The sequence below is a fragment of the Mesoplodon densirostris genome, chromosome 1 (genome assembly GCF_025265405.1).
Source record: "Mesoplodon densirostris isolate mMesDen1 chromosome 1, mMesDen1 primary haplotype, whole genome shotgun sequence".
In the NCBI taxonomy this organism is placed as follows: Eukaryota; Metazoa; Chordata; class Mammalia; order Artiodactyla; family Ziphiidae; genus Mesoplodon; species Mesoplodon densirostris.
Window position 1 is genome coordinate 155,977,676 of NC_082661.1, and position 23,528 is coordinate 156,001,203.

General features: G+C 35.2%; 1 protein-coding gene across 1 annotated transcript in view; it reads left to right on the forward strand.

Moving 5' to 3' along the window:
• Positions 1-2,692: 2,692 nt before the first annotated feature.
• TMEM156 (transmembrane protein 156) overlaps positions 2,693-23,528 on the forward strand; it is a 50,446-nt gene continuing 29,610 nt past the window's right edge. Inside the window, exon 1 of the mRNA XM_060091547.1 lies at positions 2,693-2,780. Within this exon, the coding sequence (XP_059947530.1) occupies positions 2,693-2,780 (88 nt within the window). The remainder of the gene's footprint in view (positions 2,781-23,528) is intronic.

Sequence of the window (23,528 nt, forward strand, 5' to 3'; positions counted from 1 at the left end):
GTACAGAAATATGAAAGAAAGGAGAGCACAGATGCAATGGGGGACATCTAAAGAGGAGTGTCCTTTACCCTTATGCACTTCTCAGGCTCTGGGAGTCTCCTGGGCTTCTCACAGTACCTTAGGGTAAATATTCACATTAAATTCTAACAGTAACTCAGAGTCACACACTTAAAGGTTTAGAGCTTACTCTGGCCTTCAAAGCCACAAATAACATTGTTAAACAAAGTTTCTTACACACCACTAGCTGCTTATCTACTTATTTGTTTCTTACTTTTCTGCTGCTTCTGTTCTACCTTCAAATTAAAATTAAAAGTTAAATAAAATTAAGAGTTAACACAACCTATATTTATTTATTTCTAAGGCACTATCATTTTAAGTTGGATTACCTACAAGAAACTTCAGCCTAATTCTTAAATTTTAGTGATTGGTGGTGTTTAAAATGCAAATATTTAATGACATACTTTATGTGGCAATGTCAGTAATAAAACATTTTAGTGGATGAATCATGGCAGTCAGAAAAAGCAAGATACTTCAGCTCTTTTCACCCTTGCTATTGAATCTTGGAGGATTTGACCCAAGGGGTACTTGGAACTTCTTGTTGGCTATTGTTCTGCTAACCCTTTAAGCTATTAGTAACTGTAAGCAGAAAGATCAAAAGTATTTATGAAAATTAAATTAAAATATAATAGAACAATCAAGAACAATAAAAGATTCTTGAAATATCTGAAGGAATACCACAATTTTCTCATGATTTGCTAAATCAGAGATGATACACTGGTATCCAGCAAATGGATTATAGGCCAGGTCTGAGACACTGAGCCCCTACATCCTCAGAGCAGCCAGGCAGTGGCCTGGGACTAAGGGACCCTGGACTGGTCTTCTGACATCCACCATCTGTACACACCAGAGAAGTCAGCTGCAGAGAACATGGAACAGCCCATATTGACAAAGGACCCATGGAGCCGCTAGGGAAGTTTATCTTCTAGGTGTTCAGGAATAAGTTTAGCAGCCTGAGTTCATATTGCAGGGAAGGGAGTAGCAAGGAAAGAAGCAGATCTATAAGAAATACTACCACACAAACAAAAAACTCACAAATCCATAAAATTTAATATGGACAAAATAATTAATAAATGAACCAAAGTGCTGTCATTCATAAAAAGGGACAGGTACTAACAAAAGTAGTTTCAGTAAAATCAAAATTAAAGGGGAAAAATATAGAAGTGGTTTAACTGCTCTTATAAGAAAATTCATCCAGGAATTAAACTGACTTAATAGTGCTATGTCAAGTAAATACTTTCTTGATCAATTTTATCACCATTGGTAAAGTTATGGTTGGAATGTTTGTATTCATAAATAAGAGTTCGAATGTCTGAGGGAATCAAAACAGGGTCAAAATGGGGAGTAGAGAGTCCAGTGACCACTTAGTGATACCTGTAAGAATTAAGGAACAGGGTTTCCCATCCCTCCTTACCAGAATCTCTCCTGAAGACACTGCCTGACCTGTAATCCAATATATCTCAGTCCAGTAATTGGTGCAGGCCATAACTCTCATCAATTCCTCTCTTCCTTTGAATGATCCTTGATGCTGGTCATAAAATAAATCCTATGTTTGAAGTCATACACCCATTTTGACTGTTTTTAGACTCAAGTCCTAAGGTCCATGATTCCCATTTGTCCAACAAATTGTTGCACCCAATCAGAAGAAAAGACAGTTAATTCATATTCACAATATATTCACAGGATGACCTTTGTTCCCTGCTTCCTACCCCCAGCTCACCCATTGTTCCATAAAGCTCAGGGCTGGGTGGGTAAAGAACGAGAAATAGGATAAATGGAAATGGATGGGTGGTGAGGGTACAAGAGGGAATGAGCAGGGAGAAAAGATTGGACATATCTGATACCATTTTTTTTTTTAAAACCAGAAAACAAGAACAATAGAATAAAAATACTTGTTTGCACATATTCTAGATTCACCATGACTTTTGCCTACCCTTCATTTATATTCTAAGACAATGCATTTTATTTCACTGGAATTACTGTAATGAAAGATCTTTTTTTGAAATGGGAACTGAAAATGTGGATTCTGTAAAAATAATCACTGTATTTATAGGTACAATGATAATAAGTACCATTCTATTGCTTTTATACAATGTAGTAAAGTAGAGCCAAAATTTTACGTGTCTTTTTAATTTATCCTTACATTTTATACTGTTTACTGTCTTCTAGACATATTTTCTGAACACCAGAATCCAGGACAATGCACTTAAAAGTGGGTCAATAATCACTTAATAAGTAAATGAATGAATGACGTTCTTACAACCTGGACATAACTGACATTCATCATTTCACTTTTGGTGAGTATATTGTGGGTTTATATTTACTCACATAGATTGGTAAGTGTAGGAAAATAGCTTCAAATTCAGATGAGAACAAGACCCCTTTACTTCCTGAGATCATTTCTTTATTCTTTCTTGTTTAGAAGACAGTTTGAAAGTGCTTGCTAGAAGATAGTTTTCTTAGTGGAAAGTGACTCAAAAATGAAGAAGTCTCAGTTCAAGGCCTCCTTTTTATAAAAAAGGAAGTGAGTATGAGGTAAACTGTATAAACAAAGTACCGCAGAGATGAAACTTAAACCAGGAAGAAACATGCCATCAATGTACTTGATGAGAACACATGTGTCATGTGAAGAGACATGACAAATACAGCCCTCCTTAAATTACTTTTGGCCATGGTGATCACGTTCATTTTAATTTTGCCAGAATATTTCAAGACACCGAACGGTGAGTATTTAATTACAATCTATTTTTCTTTTTTAATTTTTAAAACTTATGTCAGCTAATGGTTACAGGAAAGGCCTTTTTTTTAGTACACGTTGTGTGGGCTGAAGTTCTATGTCTGAAAAGCTAATAAAGTGAGATTGCAATTTTAGTTGACTGTTATATAGTACAATATAGTACAGTACTTAAGTATTGTAGCATACAATAATGAAATGAAAAAATGAAAAGAAATACTTGAAATCTGTAGTCTAGCTTTCAAACATTGAGTTTACAATAATCTTATCATATGATTTTGCTCTTTGAAAGTTTCCTTCAAAACAGTTTTAAGTATGCTTTTACATTCTAGAATTATTTTATAAAGAAAGTAACATTTACTATGTTAAAAATGCTTGAATTCCCTCTATCACAACGATTTCATGCACATCACTTACTGTCACTTTATGGAAATGTATTTAGATTTTTTTCAAAATAAGATAGGTGCAAATTTAAGCAGGTGTATGCCTGTGCATATTTGCAACTAGAGAAAAATGGAACAAAATTAGCTTTGTGTATATTTCAGAAAATTGTGATATTGCTGAAACCTAGGGTAGGAAAATAAATAGATGTAAATTTAAACTATGTTTATGTGTCAGTAAAAGATTTGAAAATATATTAGTGTGATTGTTTGAATGGTAATTGTGCTCCCTAGCATTTTATAAGAAAAAATAAACAGAAAATGTTGTGTTCTATCATTAAAAAGTTATCATATGAATTTGATTAAAATCAGAGAAAAGCTTATATTTCATGACTTTTTGCAATGATTATTTATTGTATATTATTATTTATTATATTGTATATAATATATATGTATATATTGTATATTATTATCTATTATATTGTATATAATATATATACATGTATATATTGTATATTATTATCAATTATTATTTATTATATACATAATACTAAGTGGCCAGATGAAAATACTTTTGCTAATAACATTTGGTAACATATTGCAATGATTATTTAATATTGCATATACATGATGTGAAGTAGCAGATAAAATTTTTTTGATAAATAAACACTATGAATGTCCATTTTGTGAATAATTGAATTTTTCAAATTATTCTTGGTTTTCTGGCATTATGTTGCTTAGATTAAGCAATCATAGCATACATTTTAATTCTTGATTTCACTGAGTGAAAATATAAAAGAAATAGTTAGAATTGGAATGGAGATAACCTATTTCAATTTTTAAGCTATTGTGGGCTGAGGGGTAGCTCATTTAATAGCTGTCTAAGGTAGGTCAGATAGATGTATCTAGCACCTCCAAAGAAAATCAGGTTGGATCTAATGAAAACCAGGTAATCAGTCTAAAAGATTTAATGATCTATTTGCTAAGTATTGGTTAGTGTTTTGTGAGAACTGGTGACTACAAGAGCGTGTTAAAAGTTTTTCTTTTGGGGGCAGATGTCTCGACAATAATCAACCATCATTGATAATGATTTTGTACTCTTAGCTTCTTAACTGATTACAATAGCTTCCAATACTACCTTTACTGCCTCCTAAAATTTAAAATACCCATTTCTCTTTTCCTTGTCCAAGAGCAACGTAGATATTTCCTCCAACTCTTTTTAGAGTGATGGATTTATCTGAGAATTTTGTTTCAAAGGAACTCTCCTTGGAACCAACAAACAAAACTGTTTGAAAACCACCATTTTGTGGTAGAAGGAATTTTGCACAGAGCTGCCATAAATGAAAAGTTGATTCTTAGGCAAAATGTTTTACACATGCAATAGTGTAATAATAATGCTTTATATTTTATAATGGTTTATGGATCACCAGGAGCAAGTTTATATAGCTTCATTTTATACAGTTCTACATTGATTAAACTAAGGGCACATAATTGTTTTGTCTTTTTTTTTAATAATTTTTTTTTTTTTTTTTTTTTTCGGTACGCGGGCCTCTCACCGTTGTGGCCTCTCCCATTGTGGAGCACAGGCTCCGGACGCGCAGGCCCAGCGGCCATGGCTCACGGGCCCAGCCGCTTTGCGGCATGTGGGATCTTCCCAGACCGGGTCACGAACCCGTGTCCCCTGCATCGGCAGGCGGACTCTCAACCACTGTGCCACCAGGGAAGCCCTAAAATAATTTTTAATCACAATAAGTTGACTTATGAAATGAGTTGACTTGTTAACTGATGTATTTCATAAAATAAAATATCTAGTCAGATTATTTAGAGGATAAGATAAAAGAGTTCCAGAAGTGCTAAAATTAACCTTGACAGTTTCCCATGTAGTCTTACCCTTCCTATCAGTTACTTGTGGCTTTTTTCCATTCTTATATTCTATTCACTTTAATTTCTAAGATGAATATTATAAAATGATTTTTACTTGCAAGTTATTTATTGATACACTGTCTTTAACATGTCGAATGAATTCAAAAGGAATCTTAATGAGGAATAATGTATTCACCAGGTTTAATGGATTTGATTTCAAAATAATAAATCCTCTGAAGGCCTAAGTTAAAAATAGAGCACTGTGTTTGATCATTTTTCATCAAGAATGTATCTGAATAATCATTACACAGAATATTCAATTATTATAATTACATAGTATAAGCTATTTAGTCTAACTTTAGCAAAGATGGGGAACTTCTTTAATGGTGTTTGGGACTTTTAATGACTTTGCATTGGTTTGCACGGGCAAGATAGCTTATTCTAGTTTTCAGTTTATTGGAAAGGCAGCTTATACTGAGACACAGTAGTTAATATAAAGGTTTCATACTCTTATATTGCATTAGATAATAGATATATGAAAGGGTATGGATATATATTTATTCAGAGCTTCTTGAAATTAAGGGAGCTGGGTTGTTCCAAATAAGAGATGTTTTATCAACTTGCTTTAGGTGGACTTACAGTGTTTAAGAGAGAGAGAGAGACCTGGTTAACTCATATAAATCTCAGTGATCTTTTATTTATTTATTCTTTCACTTATGAATAGTGTCTAACTGTACTAGGAACCCAAGGATACAAAAATGAAGGCAATTCTTCCTTCAAAAAGTTTTCAGTCAAGGGAAGGACTGACTGGTAAATAATTAAATACAATACTGTAATCATGAAAATAGCAACGTTAAAAAGATGCAATGGGAACATAAAAGTCGCTTCCAGTCCTGTCTGGGGGAGGATGTTTCTTCCATTTTCATTCACAAAGAGAAATAATTGTCAGAGTTCTAATGATCACCTAATATTTCTCCTTAGCTACTTGCAGGAGCACTTTCTAAAAGAAGCAATTGTTATTGATTTTCAAATAAAATATACTCGTATTTATATCTCAGAAATTCTTGAAGCCAGAAATTTTAGTGAGTTATGTGAGTATATTCCTGACTGTGGTGATGAGGACCAGGAATAGCACAGATGAAAACACCTCATACCTAATTTCATCTAGCTGTTTTCATTTCCTCTCTTACTTTTAAGAGCCAAACTGGCATACACTATGTTTACCAGCTTTCATTTCCCTTCCACTTCACACTTTCTGATGGAAATGGCTGTATAGTGAGCAGTGAAATGGAAGAAAACAAAGGATAAAGGAACCTCAAATGCTTACAAACTATAGGATAAACCTTGAAGTATATGAGCGTATGTACACATTACTTATATATATTATAAAGACCAGTGTAATCAGGGTAACTGCAATTAATTTGAGAAATTCTTATCTTAATTCTCAAAAAATGGGCACTTTATTTTCTTATTGGCTGATGCATTAATAATTTAATCAGTAATCCCCAATCAGGTTCGGGATATAGTCATGACTATTAAAAAATGTTTTTTAAAAATTTAACAAATATTTATACATACATATGCAGGTACTATATACCAAGTACTTTTACATATAATAACTCATTTTAACTCATTAAAGATTTCAACTCATTAATGGTGAAGCATCATTCTCAAGGGAGACTATTCTGAAAATCTACAGGAAGAAGGAATAAGCCTAGATGGATAAATTTGCTTTTATTTAAGATTTTATTTCTTACTGAATTTTCTGAATCATTATAGTTTTAAAATGGCTACTAATGGACATGGTATTTTTACATATATATCTTAGACATACGTACTGGCAAAAAAAATACCGCTGAACATAATGCTTTTCACTGCTTTGGCAGAATTGGCCTTATTCTCTCATAGGGGAGGTTACAATACCAATAACCCTTGCTTGGGAAGCTTTCTCACTACATGTCTCATTCATTTGCATTGGTAGATAAATGTTCTCTCGGAATATCTTTTTTGTTTTCATAGAAAAAATGGCTTTCTCTAAAACATTAATATGGTGAGGTATATTCCCCTTATACTGCTCTGTTTCTTTTCTCCATAGCACTTACCACCTATATTATTTACTTATTTATTGCTTATATTTTTTGTTGCCTGATTTCTCCAAATAGAACGTAAGCTCAATGAAAATGAGGTTTTGTTGTCTGTTTTGTTCATATTTCAATCACTTAGGATGTACCCGCCACATTAGAAGGCACTCAATTTGTGCTTAAGTGAAATTTCTGAGTCATATTGTAAAGGCAATTAAAAATATTATAAAGGAAATAAAAAAGAAAATGCTTTCTGGAAGGAAGTATTTCCCATCAGACCCTCACAACCATCTTTTAATTTAGGTAGGCCAGGCATTATTATCTTCATCTTACATTTTTGAAACATAAAATTTCACCACAAACTAGAACTTTTAGGTTGTGCAGCCTCTGAAATTTATTTCACAGAATATTTTACTTAAAAGATATGCATCACTTTACCCTGAATCATTTACCTACCATTTTTTTCCCCAATGGAGAATTTCACAGTGTGCATTTACTTTCCTTGTTTTGACAAATAAAACCAGTAATCTCTTTCTTATGTCCCAAACCTGCCATTCATATACAGCGACCATAGGTTAAAAGTGATCCCAAACCTTGCCCCTTCCTCCTAGGAAATATTTTATATTGTCTTTCCCAAATGAACTCTGAATAAATCTATATTCTCTCTAGACTGCCCTTTTCCTAATCTGGTTACCACCATGGATGTATCATCCATACACAACATGATATTTTTTCACCCTTTCCTGCTCAGTATTGCTAGAGAAGCTTCAACTATTGTACTCAAATGGAAATGTAATTGAGTTTTTGCTATTGAAATTGATACTCTTTTGAGTCTATGCCAGTTGTTAAAGAAGCAGACCTGTGACCAAAGGAAAGCAATATATATTAACTAACGTCTTTGTAAATTAGGCAGCTAAGCCATGAACTTCTATCCTGGCAACCAATATGCATATTTTAATTCTTGTGGAATAGAAATTTATCATGGCATATCTTTTATGCTGTTTATGTGGTTAGAGACAAGAATATTTTAATTAAAAATTTTAAATTTAAGTATAATTGACTTACCATACTATATTAGTTTCAGGTGTACAACATAGTGATTTGATATCTTTATATATTACAAAATGATTGCCACAATAAGTCTAGTTACCATCTGTCACCATATAAAGTTTTTACAATATTATTGATTATATTCCCTAGGCTGGACATTACATCCCTGAGAGTTAATCTCTCTCATCTATTTCACTTTTCCCCTCACCCCTCTCCCCTCTAACAACTACCAGTTTGTTCTGTATGAGCCTGTTTCTGTTTTGATGTTTGTTTTGTTTTTAGATTTCACATATAAGTGAAATCATACAGTATTTGTCTTTCTCTGTCTGACTGATTTTACTTACATAATACCCTCTAGGTCCATCCATGTTGTCACAACCGTCAAGATTTCGTTATTTTCTATGGCTGAGCAATATTCTATTGAATATACAATTGACCCTTAAACAACACAGTTGTTAGGGGTGCTGACCCTCCTTAAAGTAAAAAATCCATGCATAACTTATAATTGGCCCTCCAAACATGCAGTTCCTCCACACCCACCCACTGTTCTGCATCTGCAGATTCAATCAACTGTGGATCTTGTAGTACTGTAGTATTTACTATTGAAAAAAATCCATGTAGAAGTTTGGACCCATGCAGTTCCAAACCTGTGTTGTTCAAGGGTCAACTGTGTATACCACATATTGTTCATCTATTCATCTCTCAGTGGATACTTAGGTTGCTTCCATAGCTTGGTTATTGTAAATAATGCTGCAATGAATATAGGGATGCATATATCTTTTCAAATTAGTGTTTTTGTTTTCTTTGGAAAAATACCCAGAAACGGAATTGCTGGATCATATGGTAGTTCTGTTTTTATTTTTTGAGTAACCTCCATACTATTTTCCATAGTGGTTGCACCAGTTTACATTCCCACCAGTAGTGCACAAGGGTATCCTTTTCTTCACATTCTTGCCAACACTTACTTGTTGTATTTTTTTTTTTGGGGGGGGGGATACGCGGGCCTCTCACTGTTGTGGCCTCTCCTGTTGCGGAGCACAGGCTCCGGATGCACAGGCTCAGCAGCCATGGCTCACGGGCCCAGCCGCTCCGCGGCATGTGGAATCTTCCCGGACCAGGGCACGAACCCGTGTCCCCTGAATCGGCAGGTGGACTCTCAACCACTGCGCCACCAGGGAAGCCCTATTTGTTGTATTTTTATAATAGCCATTCTGACAGGTGTGTGGTGGTATCTTATTGTGATTTTGATTTGCATTTACCTGATGATTAGTCACGTTGAGCATCTTTTCATGTGTCTGTTGGCCATCTGTATGTCTTCTTTGGAAAATGTTATTTGGGTCCTTGGCCCATTTTTAATTTAGTTGTTGGATTTTTTTGCTGTTGAATTGTATGAGCTCTTTGTGATATTAACCCCTTATCAGATACACTGTTTGCAAGTATCTTCTCTCATTCAGTAGGCAGCCTTTTCATTTTGCTGCTATTTTCCTTCACTGTGCAAAAGATTTTTAGTTTGACGTAGTCCTTTTTGTTTATTTTTGCTTTGGCTTCCCTTGCCTCAGGAGACAGATCCAAAAATATTAATAAGACCAATATCAAAGAACTTACTGCCTATGTTTTCTTCTGGAAGATTTATGGTTTTAAGTCTTACATTTAAGTCTTTAATCCATTTTCAGTTCATTTTTGTATATGGTGTGAGAAAGTACTCCAGTTCGATTCTTTTGCATGTATCTGTCCAGTTTTTCCAACACTGTTTATTGAAGAGGCTGTCTTTTCCTCATTGCATATTCTTGCCTCCTTTGTCATAGATTAATTGACCATTTAAGTGTGGGTTTATTTCTGAGCTCTCTATTCTGTTCCATTGATCTATGTATCTGTTTTGTGCCAGTAATACTCGTTGATTACTGTAGCTTTGTAGTATAATTTGAAATCAGGTAGTGTGATACCTCAAGCTTTTCTTTTTTAAGATTTTTTTTTTTAAACTATCCGGGGTCTTTGTGGTTTTGTGGTTCCATACAAATTTTAGAATTATTTGTTCTAGTTCTGTGAAAAATGCCATCCTTGTATCTCTGGGATAAATCCCACTTGATCATGGTGTATGATCCTTTTAATGTATTGTTGACTTTGGTTTGCTAATATTTTCAGTGATATTGGCCTATAATTTTCTTTTTGTTTTTGGTGGTGTCTTTATCTGGTTTTTGTATCAGAGTGATGCCGTCTTTGTAGAATGAGTTTGGAGGCATTCCTTCCCTTTAAATTTTTTGAAATAGTTTAAGTAGGATAGGTATTAACTCTTTTTAAATGTTGGGTGGACTTTACCTGCAAAGCTCTCTGGTCCTGGACTATCGTTTGTTGGGAGTTTTAAAGTTACTGATTCAATTTCATTATTGCTAATCAGTCTGCTCATACTTTCTATTTCTTCCTGATTTGGTCCTGGGAGATTGAACGTTTCTAGGAATTTATCCATTTCTCTCGGTTGTCCTTTTTATTGGTATATAATTGTTTGTACTAATCTCTTATGATTCCTTTTTATTACTGTGATGTTGGTTGTAACTACTGTGATTTTATTTATTTGGGCTGTCTCCTTTTCTCTCTCTCTCTTTTTAAAATTTTATTTATTTGTTTGTTTGTTTGTTTATGGCTCGGTTGTGTCTTCGTTGCTGTGTGCAGACTTTCTCTAGTTGTGGCAAGCAGGGACTGCTTTTCGTTGCAGTGTGAGGGCTTCTTATTGCGGTGGCTTCTCTTGTCACAGAGCATGGGCTCTAGGCACGCAGTCTCAGTAGTTGTGGCACACGGGCTTAGCTGCTCCACGGCATGTGGGATCTTCCTGGACCAGGGCTCGAACCCATGTCTCCTACATTGGCAGATGGATTCTTAACCACTGTGCCACCAGGGAAGCCATCCTTTCCTCTTGATAGTCTGGTGAAAGGGTCATCAATTTTGTTTATCTTTTCCAAGAACCAGCTCTTAGTTTCACTGATCTTTTCTGTTTTTTTTTTTTTCAGTCTCAATTTCATTTATTTTTGCTCTGATCTTTATGATTTTTTCCTTCTGCTAACTTTGTCTTCCTTTTCTGGTTCCTTTAGGTGTAAGGTTAGATTGTTTATTTATTTTTCTTGTTTCCTGAGGTAAGCTTATATTGCTATAAACTTTCCTTTTAGAACTGCTTTTGCTGCATGCCATAGATTTTGGATTGTTGTGTTTCCATTTTCATTTGTCCAGGTATTTTTTGATTTCCTCTTTAATTTCTTCAGTGACCCATTGGTCACTTAGCATATTGTTTGGCCTCCATGTGTTTGTGTTTTTTGCAGTTTTTTTTCTTGTAGTTGATTTCTAGTCTCATACTGTTGTAGTCAGAAAAGATGCTTGATAAGATTTCAATCTTCTTAAATTTACTGAGACTTGTGTTGTGGAGTAGCATGAGATCTATCTTGGAGAACATTTTATGTTCACTTGAAGAGAATGTGTATTCTGCTGCTTTTCTATGGAATGTTTTATGTATATCTATTAAGTCTATCTGCTCTAATCTGTTGGCCAGTGTTTCCTTATTGATATTATGCCTGTATGATCTGTCCATTGATGTAAGTGCGGTGTTAAAAGTCCCTCACTGTTGTTGTGTTACTGTCAATTTCTCTCTTTACATTTGTTAATATGTGCTTTATGTACTTAGGTGCTCTTATGTTGGGTGCATATATGTTTAGAGTTGTTTTACCTTCTTGGATTGATCCCATTATCATTACATAATGTTCTTCTTTGGCTCTTGTTATAGCCTTTGTTTTGAAGTCTATTTTGTCTTATATAATTATTGTTACCTCAGTTTTATTTTTCATTTGCATGGAGCATTCTTTTCCATCCCCTCACTTTCAGTCTGCGTGTGTCTGTAGATCTGAAGTGAGTTTCTTGTAGGCAGCATGTATATGGGTTTTGTTTTTGTATGCATTCAGCCATGCTATATCTTTTGATTGGAGCATTTAGTCCACTTAAATTTAAAGTAATTATTGATAGGTATGTACTTACTGACATTTTGTTAATTGTTTTGGGGTTGTTTTGCAGTCCTTTTTTGTTCCTTTCCTCTTCTTTTGCTCTCTTCTCTTGTGATTTGATGATTATCTTTGGGTTCCTTTTTCGTTTTTTGTGTGAGTATCTATTATGGATTTTTGGTTTGTAGTTACCAACAGGTATATATGACAACCTATAATATATGTAATTGTTTTAAGTTGATGATCTCTTTTTTTTTTTTTTTTTGGTGGTATGTGGGCTTCTCACTGTTGTGTCTTCACCCGTTGCGGAGCACAGGCTCTGGACGCGCAGGCTCAGTGGCCATGGCTCACGGGCCCAGCTGCTCTGCGGCATGTGGGATCTTCCCAGACTGGGGCACAAACCCGTGTCCCCTGCATTGGCAGGCAGACTCTCAACCACTGCGCCACCAGGGAAGCCCAGTTGATGATCTCTTATGTTTGCATGTATTATAATAACCCTGCATTTTTACTATCCCCCAAATGTTTAATGCCTTTGACATCATATTTTACATTTTTTGTTTTGTGTATCCCTTAACTACTTATTGTAGATATAGATGATTTTACTACTTTTGTTTTTTAACCATCATAATATAAGTGGTTGATCTACTGTTTGCTTTCACCAATGAGATTTTTCCTTTTGTAACTTCATATTTCTAGTTGTGGTCTTTCTTTTCCACTTAGAGAAGTCCCTTTAATATTTCTTTTCTTTTCTTTTTTTTTAGATGTTGGGGGTAGGAGTTTATTAATTAATTAATTTTTTTTTTTGCTGTGTTGGGTCTTCGTTTCTGTGTGAGGGCTTTCTCTATTTGTGGCAAGTGGGGGGCACTCTTCATCGCAGTGCGCAGGTCTCTCACTATTGCGGCCTCTCTTGTTGCGGAGCACAGGCTCCAGATGTGCAGGCTCAGTAGTTGCGGCTCACAGGTCTAGTTGCTCCGTGGCATGTGGGATCCTCCCAGCCCAGGGCTTGAACCCGTGTCCCCTGCATTAGCAGGCAGATTCGCAACCACTGCGCCACCAGGGAAGCCCCTACTATTTCTTGTAAAGCCAGTTTAGTGGTTCTGAACTCTTAGCTTCTGCTTATCTGTAAAACTCTTTACCTTTCCTACAAATCTGAATGATAGCCTTGCAGGATAGAGTGTTCTCGGTTGTAGGTTTTTTTCCTTTCATCATTTTGAATATATCCCTTCTGGCCTGCAAAGTTTCTGCTGAAAAGTCAGCTGAGAGTTTTATGGGAGTTTCCTTATACATAACTAGTTGCTTTTCCCTTGCTGATTTTAAGATTCTCTTTATCTTTAATTTTTGTCATTTTAATTATAATGTATCTTGGTGTGGAACACTTAGGGTTCATCTTATTTGGGACTTTCTGTACTTCTTGAACCTGGATGTCTATTTCCTTTCCCAGGTTAGGAAATTTTTTAGCTATTATGTCTTCAAATAAATTATCTGCACATTTCCCTCTATCTCTTCTCCTGGGATCCCTATAATGCAAATATTAGTATGCTTGAAATTGAAAAAAATTCCTTTTTCTGTTCAACTTGGATGATTTCCACTACTTTGTCTCCTCGTTTGCTCATCTGTTTCTCTGTATCATCTAATCTATTGTTGATTCCTTCTAGTGTGTTTTTTATTTCAGTTATTGTATTCTTTAGCTTTTGAGTTCTTCTTTATATTTGCTCTTTGTTAAACCTCTCACTGTGTTCATTTATTCTTCTGAGTTCATTGAGCATCTTTATGATCATTGCCCTGAATTCTTTATTGCATAGATTGCTCGTCTCAACTTCACTTAGTTCTTCTGGGATTTTGTCTTTTTCCTTTGTTTGGAACACATTCCTCTGTCTCCGGATTTTGCCCAGTTCTCTGTGTTTATTTATATGTATTTATTAGGTCATTTACATTTCCCAATCTTGGAGAAGTGGCCTTATGTAGGAGAAGTCTCACGGGGCCCAACAGAACACTCCTTCATGGTCACTGGAGCTATATGCTCTAGGGGTACTTCCTACTTGGCTGTGTGGGCCCTTTTGTTGTTTTGGGGCCAACTACTGTTTGCACTCTGGTAGGCGGGGCTGGCCCCTGGCTGGTTGACTGCCATGCTCTGCTTGTGTGGTGGCTGCTTGCCAGCTGGTGGAGCCAGGCCCTGGTGCAGGTGGCTGTGGGGCCTGCGGGGGCCTGGTGCTAGTGGCTGGCCTGCTAGTGGGTGGGTAAGCCTCTGATGCTAATAGGCTGGAGGGAGGACTCCAAAATGGCACTTTCCTGCACCTGTGTTCTTGTGGTAGAATGAGCTCCCAAGAATGGCTGCCACCAGCATCTATGTCCACAAGCAAGAATCCCAGGTGCTTCCCACGTCGCTGGGAGGCTCTCCAGGATCAGCCTGACCCAGGCTTCTTTCAAATTACTACTTCTGTGCTGAGACTTAGGGGGTGTGAGATTTTCAGTGGAGTCTCTGTTTCCTACAGCCCTCTGACTCTCCCACATATAAACCCCTCTGGCCTTCAAAACCAAGTGGTCTGGGAGCTCATGTTTTTGGTGCAGAAACCCTGGGCTAGGGAGCCCAAAGTGGGGTTCAAACCCCTTGCTCCGTGGCGAGAACCTTTGCAGTTGTGATTATGCTCCCATTTGTGGGCCACCTACCTGGAGGCATGGTCTTGACTGTACCACGTCTCTGCTCCTCCTTCCCATCTAAATGTGCTTTCTTCTCTATACCTTTAATTGTGAAAAATCTTTTCTGCTAGTCTTCAGGTTGTTCTCATTGATAGCTGACCTATAAATATTTGTAATTTTCACGTGCCCATGGGAGGATGTGAACTCAAGATCTTCCTACTCTGCCATCTTGTCTACACCTCTGGCAGCTAATATTTTTAAATTGCTGAATTTAGCTACAGAATATCCAGTAATGATGAAAGATCTTTAGAAACAATTGGCTACCTTTTGTTCTGTTTGACTATTTTTTTAAAGACATAATTTACATATAATAACATGGAAAGGTCTTAAGTGTTCAGTTTCATGAGTTTTCACAGTTGTATGCACCTATCTATCACCCCATACAAGGTACAGATTGTCATCACTCTCAGGAAGATTCCTTCTGCTCTTTCCTATCAACTCTCCTTCCAACTCCATGGCAACTTTCTGACCTAGCTCACCATAGTTTAGTTTTGTCCCTTCTTATACTTGGTGTATATATATATATATATATATATATATATATATATATATATATATATATATATGTTTGTTTGTTTTGTTTTGTTTTTGTTTTTTTGCGATACGTGGGCTTCTCACTGTTGTGGCCTCTCCCGTTGCGGAGCACAGGCTCCGGATGCGCAGGCCCAGTGGCCATGGCTCACGGGTCTAGCTGCTCCGCGGCATGTGGGATCTTCCTGGACCGGGGCACGAACCCGTGTCCCCTGCAGCGGCAGGCGGACTCTTAACCACTGTGCCACCAGGGAAGCCCCTTACTTGGTATATATTTTTAAAAATATTTGTTTATTTGTTTATTTGGCTGCACCAGGTCTTAGTTGCGGCATGCAGGATCTAGTGCCCTGACCAGAGGATTGAACCCAGGCCCCCTGCACTGGGAGCATGGAGTCTTAACCACTGGATCACCAGCGAAGTCCCTTATACTTTGTATAAATGGAATAATCACAAAGTATCTACTTTTGGTCTGGCTTCTTTAGCTTAGTATAATGTTTCTGAGATTTATCCATGTTATTGAGTGTATCAGTAGTTCCCTTCTGTTTATTGCCAAGTAGCCCATTGTCCAAATACACTACAATTTTCCTTTCAACCACTGGGTTGTTTCCAGTTTTTGGCTTTTATAAAAATGTGGTTATGAATATTCTTCTACAAATCTTTGAATAAATATATGTCTTCATTTCATTGGATAACCATCTAGTAGTGAAATAGCTGAGTATATTTAATTTTATAAGAAATCACCAAATGCTTCTCCAAAGGAGTTGTACTCACTATAGCTCATGGTAAACTTTATCTTCTCTGGTTTATATCTAATATATTGGAGCAATAACACTTAGAATATATATATTGTCTGAAATAATCCATGCTTCCTTAGAGTTCCCTGACAACTGATTAACAGAGGAATAACCTAGGTATTGGGAAAGGATGACATAAAGTAGTTTCTGGAGCTCCTATTGTGGGCCAAACAATGAAGGTTTTATTATAAATTCTCACTTACTTTTGAAGGTCAGCAGATAGATGAGACTTCTGTTCTTGCAGTCATACTTTGAAAAACACTTCTGGCACAAAATATCTAAAAATAAGAGATAAAACATATTAAAAACTTTAAAAATACATAGTTGAACTGATAAGAAAATAAAAAAAACTCCTTAAAGTTGGAAAATGACTAGAAATTACAAATCTAGGTGGATAATCAAGAGTGAAGAAATTGGTCACCTTAGGAGCATCTACCAATTCCTGGTGGATAGAGTCTCAGTTTCATTGGGCCATACATGGGCAGGACATGTAAGTCTGGGACCCAAAAGATGATATGCTCCATGAAAGAGTAATCAAGGAATATAACCTGTTGGTTTGTAAGTAAATTTTGTAAGGAAAAAATTCCTTTGAGGGTCTGTGAACACAAGATGGTCATAATTTGGATACTGAGGTTCATTGTCTATGAGGTGTGAAAAGCCCAATCCAAAAATTTAATTTAAAGTGATTTTGGATTAATGGTGCCATTAGACATCAAGTAGAGGCAAACACAATCCTCTCTGGAGGAAAATACCTTCAAACCAGGTCTCAGATATTCCTGAATAAAATTCTAAGGAACATGTGCTACTATCAAAAATCATAAAACATATTAAGACTCCAGTTGACAAGAGTCAACAGAAACAACAAATATAGTTGGACCTTTAAAGAATTCAGATATCAGAATTATGAGATAGAAAATATAAAATAAGTATTGAATTTGTTTCAATACATTAAAAATGGTATCAAAATATATGATTAAGAAACAAGATTATTAAATATAACCAGGCAGATTTGAAAAAGAACCCTACTAGAAATTCTAATTACGAAAATATAATAATTTGAAGTAGAAACACAAGGAATGTAATAAATAGATTAGATGCAACTGAATAATGAATTAATGAAGTGGAATGTAGATGTAAGGAAATTACTTAGAACACATTTCAGAGAACCAAAGAAATAGAAAATGTGAAACAGAGTTGAATTAGAAATAGCTCTCCATGGGAGAACAAAGGGAGATATTTCTAACTAAACCTATGAAAGGAGAGAAGAGACAGAATGGGGAAAATGTTTGTAGAGATGTGGCTGATAATTTTACAGAAACAATGAAGAACTCAAATCCTCAGATTCAGAAAACCCAATAAATTCTAGATAGAATAAATAAAAGGAAATTCTGTAGAACATGAAACCTAAAGAGATCTTAAAAATAACCAGAGATAAAGGCAGATTGTCTTCAAAGGAACAATAGTTAGGCTGAGAACTCACTTCTTGAAAGCAACAATGAAAATCAGAAGGCAATGGAATAATGTCTGCTAAGTGCTGGGGAAAATTATTGTCAATCTAGAATTGGTGAGATATATATCTTCAGATGAACAAAATCTGTGTATAATCAGCAGATCCTCAGTGAAGGAAGTGCTAGAGAATTAATTTCAGGAGAAAGAATATAATCCCAGGAGAAAAGACAGAGATGAAAGAAGAAGTGGCAGGAAAAGAACCCTCAACAACAATTATAAACATATGAATAAATACAAATAAAGCTTGAAAATATTACTGTATAAAACAAAATTAACTACTAATTTGCGTGTCAATGAAAAAACAAGGTAGAACTAAAATGTACAAAAATAGCATTTAGGGCCTCCCTGGTGGCGCAGTGGTTAAGAGTCCGCCTGCCGATGCAGGGGATACGGGTTCGTGCCCCGGTCTGGGAGGATCCCATATGCCGCGGAGCGGCTGGGCCCATGAGCCATGGCCGCTGGGCCTGCGCATCTGGAGCCTGTGCTCCGCAACGGGAGAGGCCACAACAGTGAGAGGCCTGCATACCGCAAAAAGAAAAAAAAAAAAAATAGCATTTAAGTCAGGAAGAGTTAAAGTATTCTAAGATCATTATATTGTTTGAAAGAGGGTAACATTATTGATTGGCTTTAGACTTGTTAAGGATGCATGTTAAAAATTACTAAAATAATAGAAATATAGTGTCTAACCTACAAATAACTTAAGAGAAAAACAATGGAATTTTAAAAATCATTAAATCAATAGATAGCAAGAAAGGTAATAGGGAAAGTGGTAAAAATAGAAAGCACTAAATAATATGAGGGAGTTAAATCCAAATATATCAATGATCTCAGTAAATGTAAGTAGGTAAATCGATCCAGGTAAAGAGACAAAAATTATCAGATTAAATTTTAAAAATTTCAGCAATATGACATTTAAACGAGATGCACCTAAAGCATTAGAATATGAGAAAGATAAAAATAAAAGGATGAGAAAAATATAAGGTGCAAATAGTAATTGAAGAAAGCACGTATCACTGTCTTAATATAAGATTTAAGATCAAAGTCATTATTAGCAATAAAGAAGGTCAGTATGTATGGAAAAGAGTTCACTTCACAAAAATATCTATCAGTTCTAAATTTGTATGCCCCTAATGAGATAGCTTAAAAGAGACATTTATAAATTCATTATTAGAGTGGGAGATTTTAAACATGATCCTCCAGTATAAAATATAATCAGACAGATAATAAGAATACAGATGATTCAAACAATTTATATAACTTGTTTTATCTAATGACATATTTAGAATACTTAACTCAACATCTGGAAATACATATTATTTTGGGTCACTTATGAAACATTAATACAAATTCACCACATACGAGGTTATGAAAGTACGTAAGCCTCAATAAATTTCAAACCATCTTTAATATATATCTAACTAAATGCAATTAAGCTAGAATCTAGTAACAAAAAGAAAACTAAAAACAAACACTGTATTTGGAAATGTAAAAAGTTCACTTCTGAATAACCCATGGATGAGAAGAAATCATAATGGAAATTAGAAAATGGTAAAAATTAATGATAATAAAATAACATCTATTAAAACTTGTGGGATATTATAAAAATGGCAGATATTTAGAAGAAAATTTATAGCTATAAGTACTTATATGTAAGATGTCAGAAGAAGGACAGTGAGATAAACCCAAAGAAAGTAGAAGGCAGGAAATAATAAAGACAAAAGCAAAAGTCAATGAAATGAAAAGATACAATAGAAAGGATCAATAAAGTCAAAAGTTGGTTCTTTGGAAAGACTAAATGGACACACTTCTGGAATGACGGATGTATTCGTTTCTTATGGCCACTGTACAAATGACCACAAACAGTAGCTCCAAATAGCACAGATATATTATCTTACAGCCTGTAAAAGTCCCACAGAATTCTCACTGAGCTAAAATCAAGGTGTTAGTAGTGTTACATTCATTTCAGAGGCTCTAGGAAAGAATACATTCATTTTCTTGTCTTTTCCAGCTTCTAGAAGCTGCCTGCTTTCTTTGGCTTGTGGCTTCTTTCCATCTTCAAAGCCTGGGATGGCCTGTTGAGTTTTTCTCCCATCTGACACATGTATGATTACATTATGCCCACCCAGATAAGCCAGGATAATTTCCTTATTTTAAGAACAGTTCATTAGCAACTTGAATTCCATCTTTTGCCTTAATTCCTCTTTGCCATGTAATATAACATATTCACAGGTTCTGGGAATTAGGATATGGATATCTTAGGGAGGCCATTATTCTACCTACTAAAACTGAATAATCAGAAAAGAGAAGGCACAAGTAACAAATGTTAGGAATGAAAAAGGGACATAGAAATTTAAAATATAATGCGATTATTATGAATAACTTTAAGTCAATAAATTTAAGGTATAAAGACACATTTCTAGAAAAATATAACTTACCAAAACTTACTTGGGAAGAAATGGAAAACCCAAGAATCATACAGCAATAAAGAAAATTGAACCAGTGGTTTTATTTTCCTGAAAAAGCACTAGGTTCAGATGCTTTTATATGCAAGTTCTGTCAAACTTTCAAGAAATGGATTGAACAGATAAATGCAATTTTATTTTTATTTATTTATTTATTTATTTTAACATCTTTATTGGAGTATAATTGCTTTACATTGTTGTGTTAGTTTCTGCTGTATAACAAAGTGAATCAGCTATACGTATACATATATCCCCATTTCCCCTCCCTCTTGCATCTCCCTCCCGCCGTCCCTATCCCACCCCTCTAGGTGGTCACAAAGCACCAAGCTGATCTCCCTGTGCAATGCATAAATGCAATTTTATAATAAAACTTTTTAGAAAATAGAAAAAGGGGAACATTTTCCAATTTATTTTTAAGGCTAGTATATCTTAGTAGCCAAACCCAACGAAGACAAAAAGGAAAACTTTACAGGCCAATCTCATTTATAAATATAGGTAAAAAACATTTAAACAAAACATTAAGAATCTGATTTAAAAAAAAGAATCTGATTGCAGCAATGTACAAAAATGATCAAATTAGATTTATTCCTGGAATGCAAGATTGAGTTAGCATTAGAAAATCTAATAATGTAATTCACTGTATTAACTGATTAAAGAAGAAAGACTATATAATCATCTCAATAGTTGTTGAAAGAGCGTTCAATTATATTCAACAACGCTTATAATTAAAAACTCTTAGCAAACTAGGAATAGAAGAGAACTTCCTTAAAGTGAAAGAGGATATCTAAAAATGATTATACATCACTCTCAGCGTTGAACATCATAAGCATGCAGGAGCAAGCAAGGATGTCCGCTCTCAACACCTCTATTTATCATGGTACTGGAAGTCCTAGTCAGTGCATTAAGACAAGCAAAAGAAATAAAGGGTATAAGGATTGAAAAGCAAGAGATAAAAGTGTCATTATCTGCAGTCAACATGCATATCTGCAGAGAAAACTCAAAAGATTTATAGGAAAAGTTAAAATTAATAAGGAAGTTTACAAAGTGGTAAAAAATAAAATTGATATCCAAGAGTCAACTGTATTTCCATGTACCACTAATAAACAGAAAACGTATTTCTTGAAAGATACTATTGGCAATAGCAACAAAAAATAAGGTAGCCAGGAGGAAATCTAACAAAAGATATATGGGACCATAATGGTGAAAATTTGGAGGCTTTATTAAAAGATATCAAAGAATACCTATATAAATAGAGAGAAAGAAAGGAAGAAAGGAGTGATAGGAGAAACTCAGTAGCATATCTTTTTTCTCCAACTGATTTTGAGATTCAAGTCAGAATCACAACTGGGTTCTTCACTGAACTTAGTTAGCTGATTCTAAAATGTATTGGAAAGAGCAAAGGGCCAAGAAGCACTAAGATGTTCCTAAAGAAGTGAACAAGGTGAGGGGATTTTTCCTGTCAGATATAAGAGCTTTACAGAGCAAAAGTAATTAAGTCAGTAAGATATCTTTGCCAAGATAGAAAAATGGACTGATGGAACAAAATTGAGAACCTAGAAACACAGCCATACATACATGGATACTTTGATAGATTATAGAGATGTCATTACAGACAGTGGAGAAAAGATAGACTACTTAATAATTGGTAGTACGATTATCACATGTGGGAGAAATTAATCTGGTTTCCTACTTCATAATGTACACAATATCAGATAGATTAAGAACTTAAACATAAAAGGCAAAACTTCAAAACTTTTAGAAGACCATGTGGGTGAAGATCTTTTTAAAGGAGAAGGATTATTTTTTAAATAAATTTATTTATTTATTTATTTATTTTATTTTTGGCTACGTTGGGTCTTCGTTGCTTCACGCGGGTTTTTCTCTAGTTGTGGCGCGTGGGGGCTACTCTTTGTTGTGGTGTGCAGGCTTCTTACTGCAGTGGCTTCTCTCGTTGCGGAGCACGGGCTCTAGGTGTGCAGGCTTCAGTAGTTGTGGCACACAGGCTCAGTAGTTGTGGCTCGTGGGCTCTAGAGTGCAGGCTCAGTAGTTGTGGCGCATGGGCTTAGCTCCTCTGCGGCATGTGGGATCTTCCCAGACCAGCGCTTGAACCTGTGTCCCCTGCATTAGCAGGCGATTCCTAATCACTGTGCCACCAAGGAAGTCCAGGAGAAGGATTTCTTAAACAAGATGCAAAGCACAAATTGTAAAGAAAATGATTGATAAATTCAATACATTCAAGTTAAGAACTTCCTTTAACTAAAAGATCATAAAGAAAATGAATGGACAAGGTACAAACTGTGAGAAGATATCTTGATAAAAAATGTAAAGAACTTCTTAAAATTTTAAAAAGGAAAGTTAAAAACTCCTAAACATTAATAAGGAAAAGACACACAACCTACCGGAAAAAAGGAAAAATAGAAAAAGTAGGGAAAAACAGGAAAATACACTTTTAAACCATGATGAGGTTCTATTTAACATTCACTGAACTGTCAAAACTTGAAAAGTGCTGGCCAAGATATGCATCAATGGGAAACCTTTACACACTGCAGGTGGGAGATTAAATTGGTCCAACTGCTTTGTATAATGATTTGGCATTTTCTAGTAAAATCAAAGATGTGCATACTGAATACCCAACAATTTCATTCAATATGTATGCTAGAGAAACTTCTGTATTTGTGTACCAGGAGACATGTTCATGAATATTCATAGTAGCACTATTTTAAAATAAGCTTTATTGAGATATAATTTACATATAATAAAATGCTGCCATTTTTAAGTATAAAGTTTGAGGTTTGACAAATGTTTACAGCAATGTAATTATCAACACAATCAAGTTATACAACCTTCCAGTACCTCCAAAATGTCCTTCTTTCTCCTTTGCAGAAGAACCCTTCTCCCACTATCAATATAGTTTTCCATTTTCTAGAACTTCATATGAATGGAATCACATTAGTATATAGTCACTTGTGTTTGGCTTCTTTCCTTTGGCATAATGCATTTGAGATTCATCCATGTTGTTGTTTGTATCAGCATTTTCTTCCTTTTTGTTGCTGAGTAGTATTTCATTCTATGGCTATGTCAGGAATTGTTTATATATTCACTAGCTGTTGGACTTTTGGATTGTTTCCAGTTCTTAGCTATTATAAATTTTAAAGGTGCCGTGAAAACTCATGTACAGGTATATGTGCATATGTTTTTATTTCTCTTTTGTAAACTCCTAGGAGAACTGTTGGGTCATGTGCTAAGTATATGTTTAACTTAAAGAAAATAAAAATGTTTTCCAAAGTGGTTGTACTATTTTACATTCCTACCAACAATGTATGAGAGTTATGGTTCATAGCAATATTATCCAGAACAGCAAAAATAGAAACAACCCAAATGCTCACTGTCAGA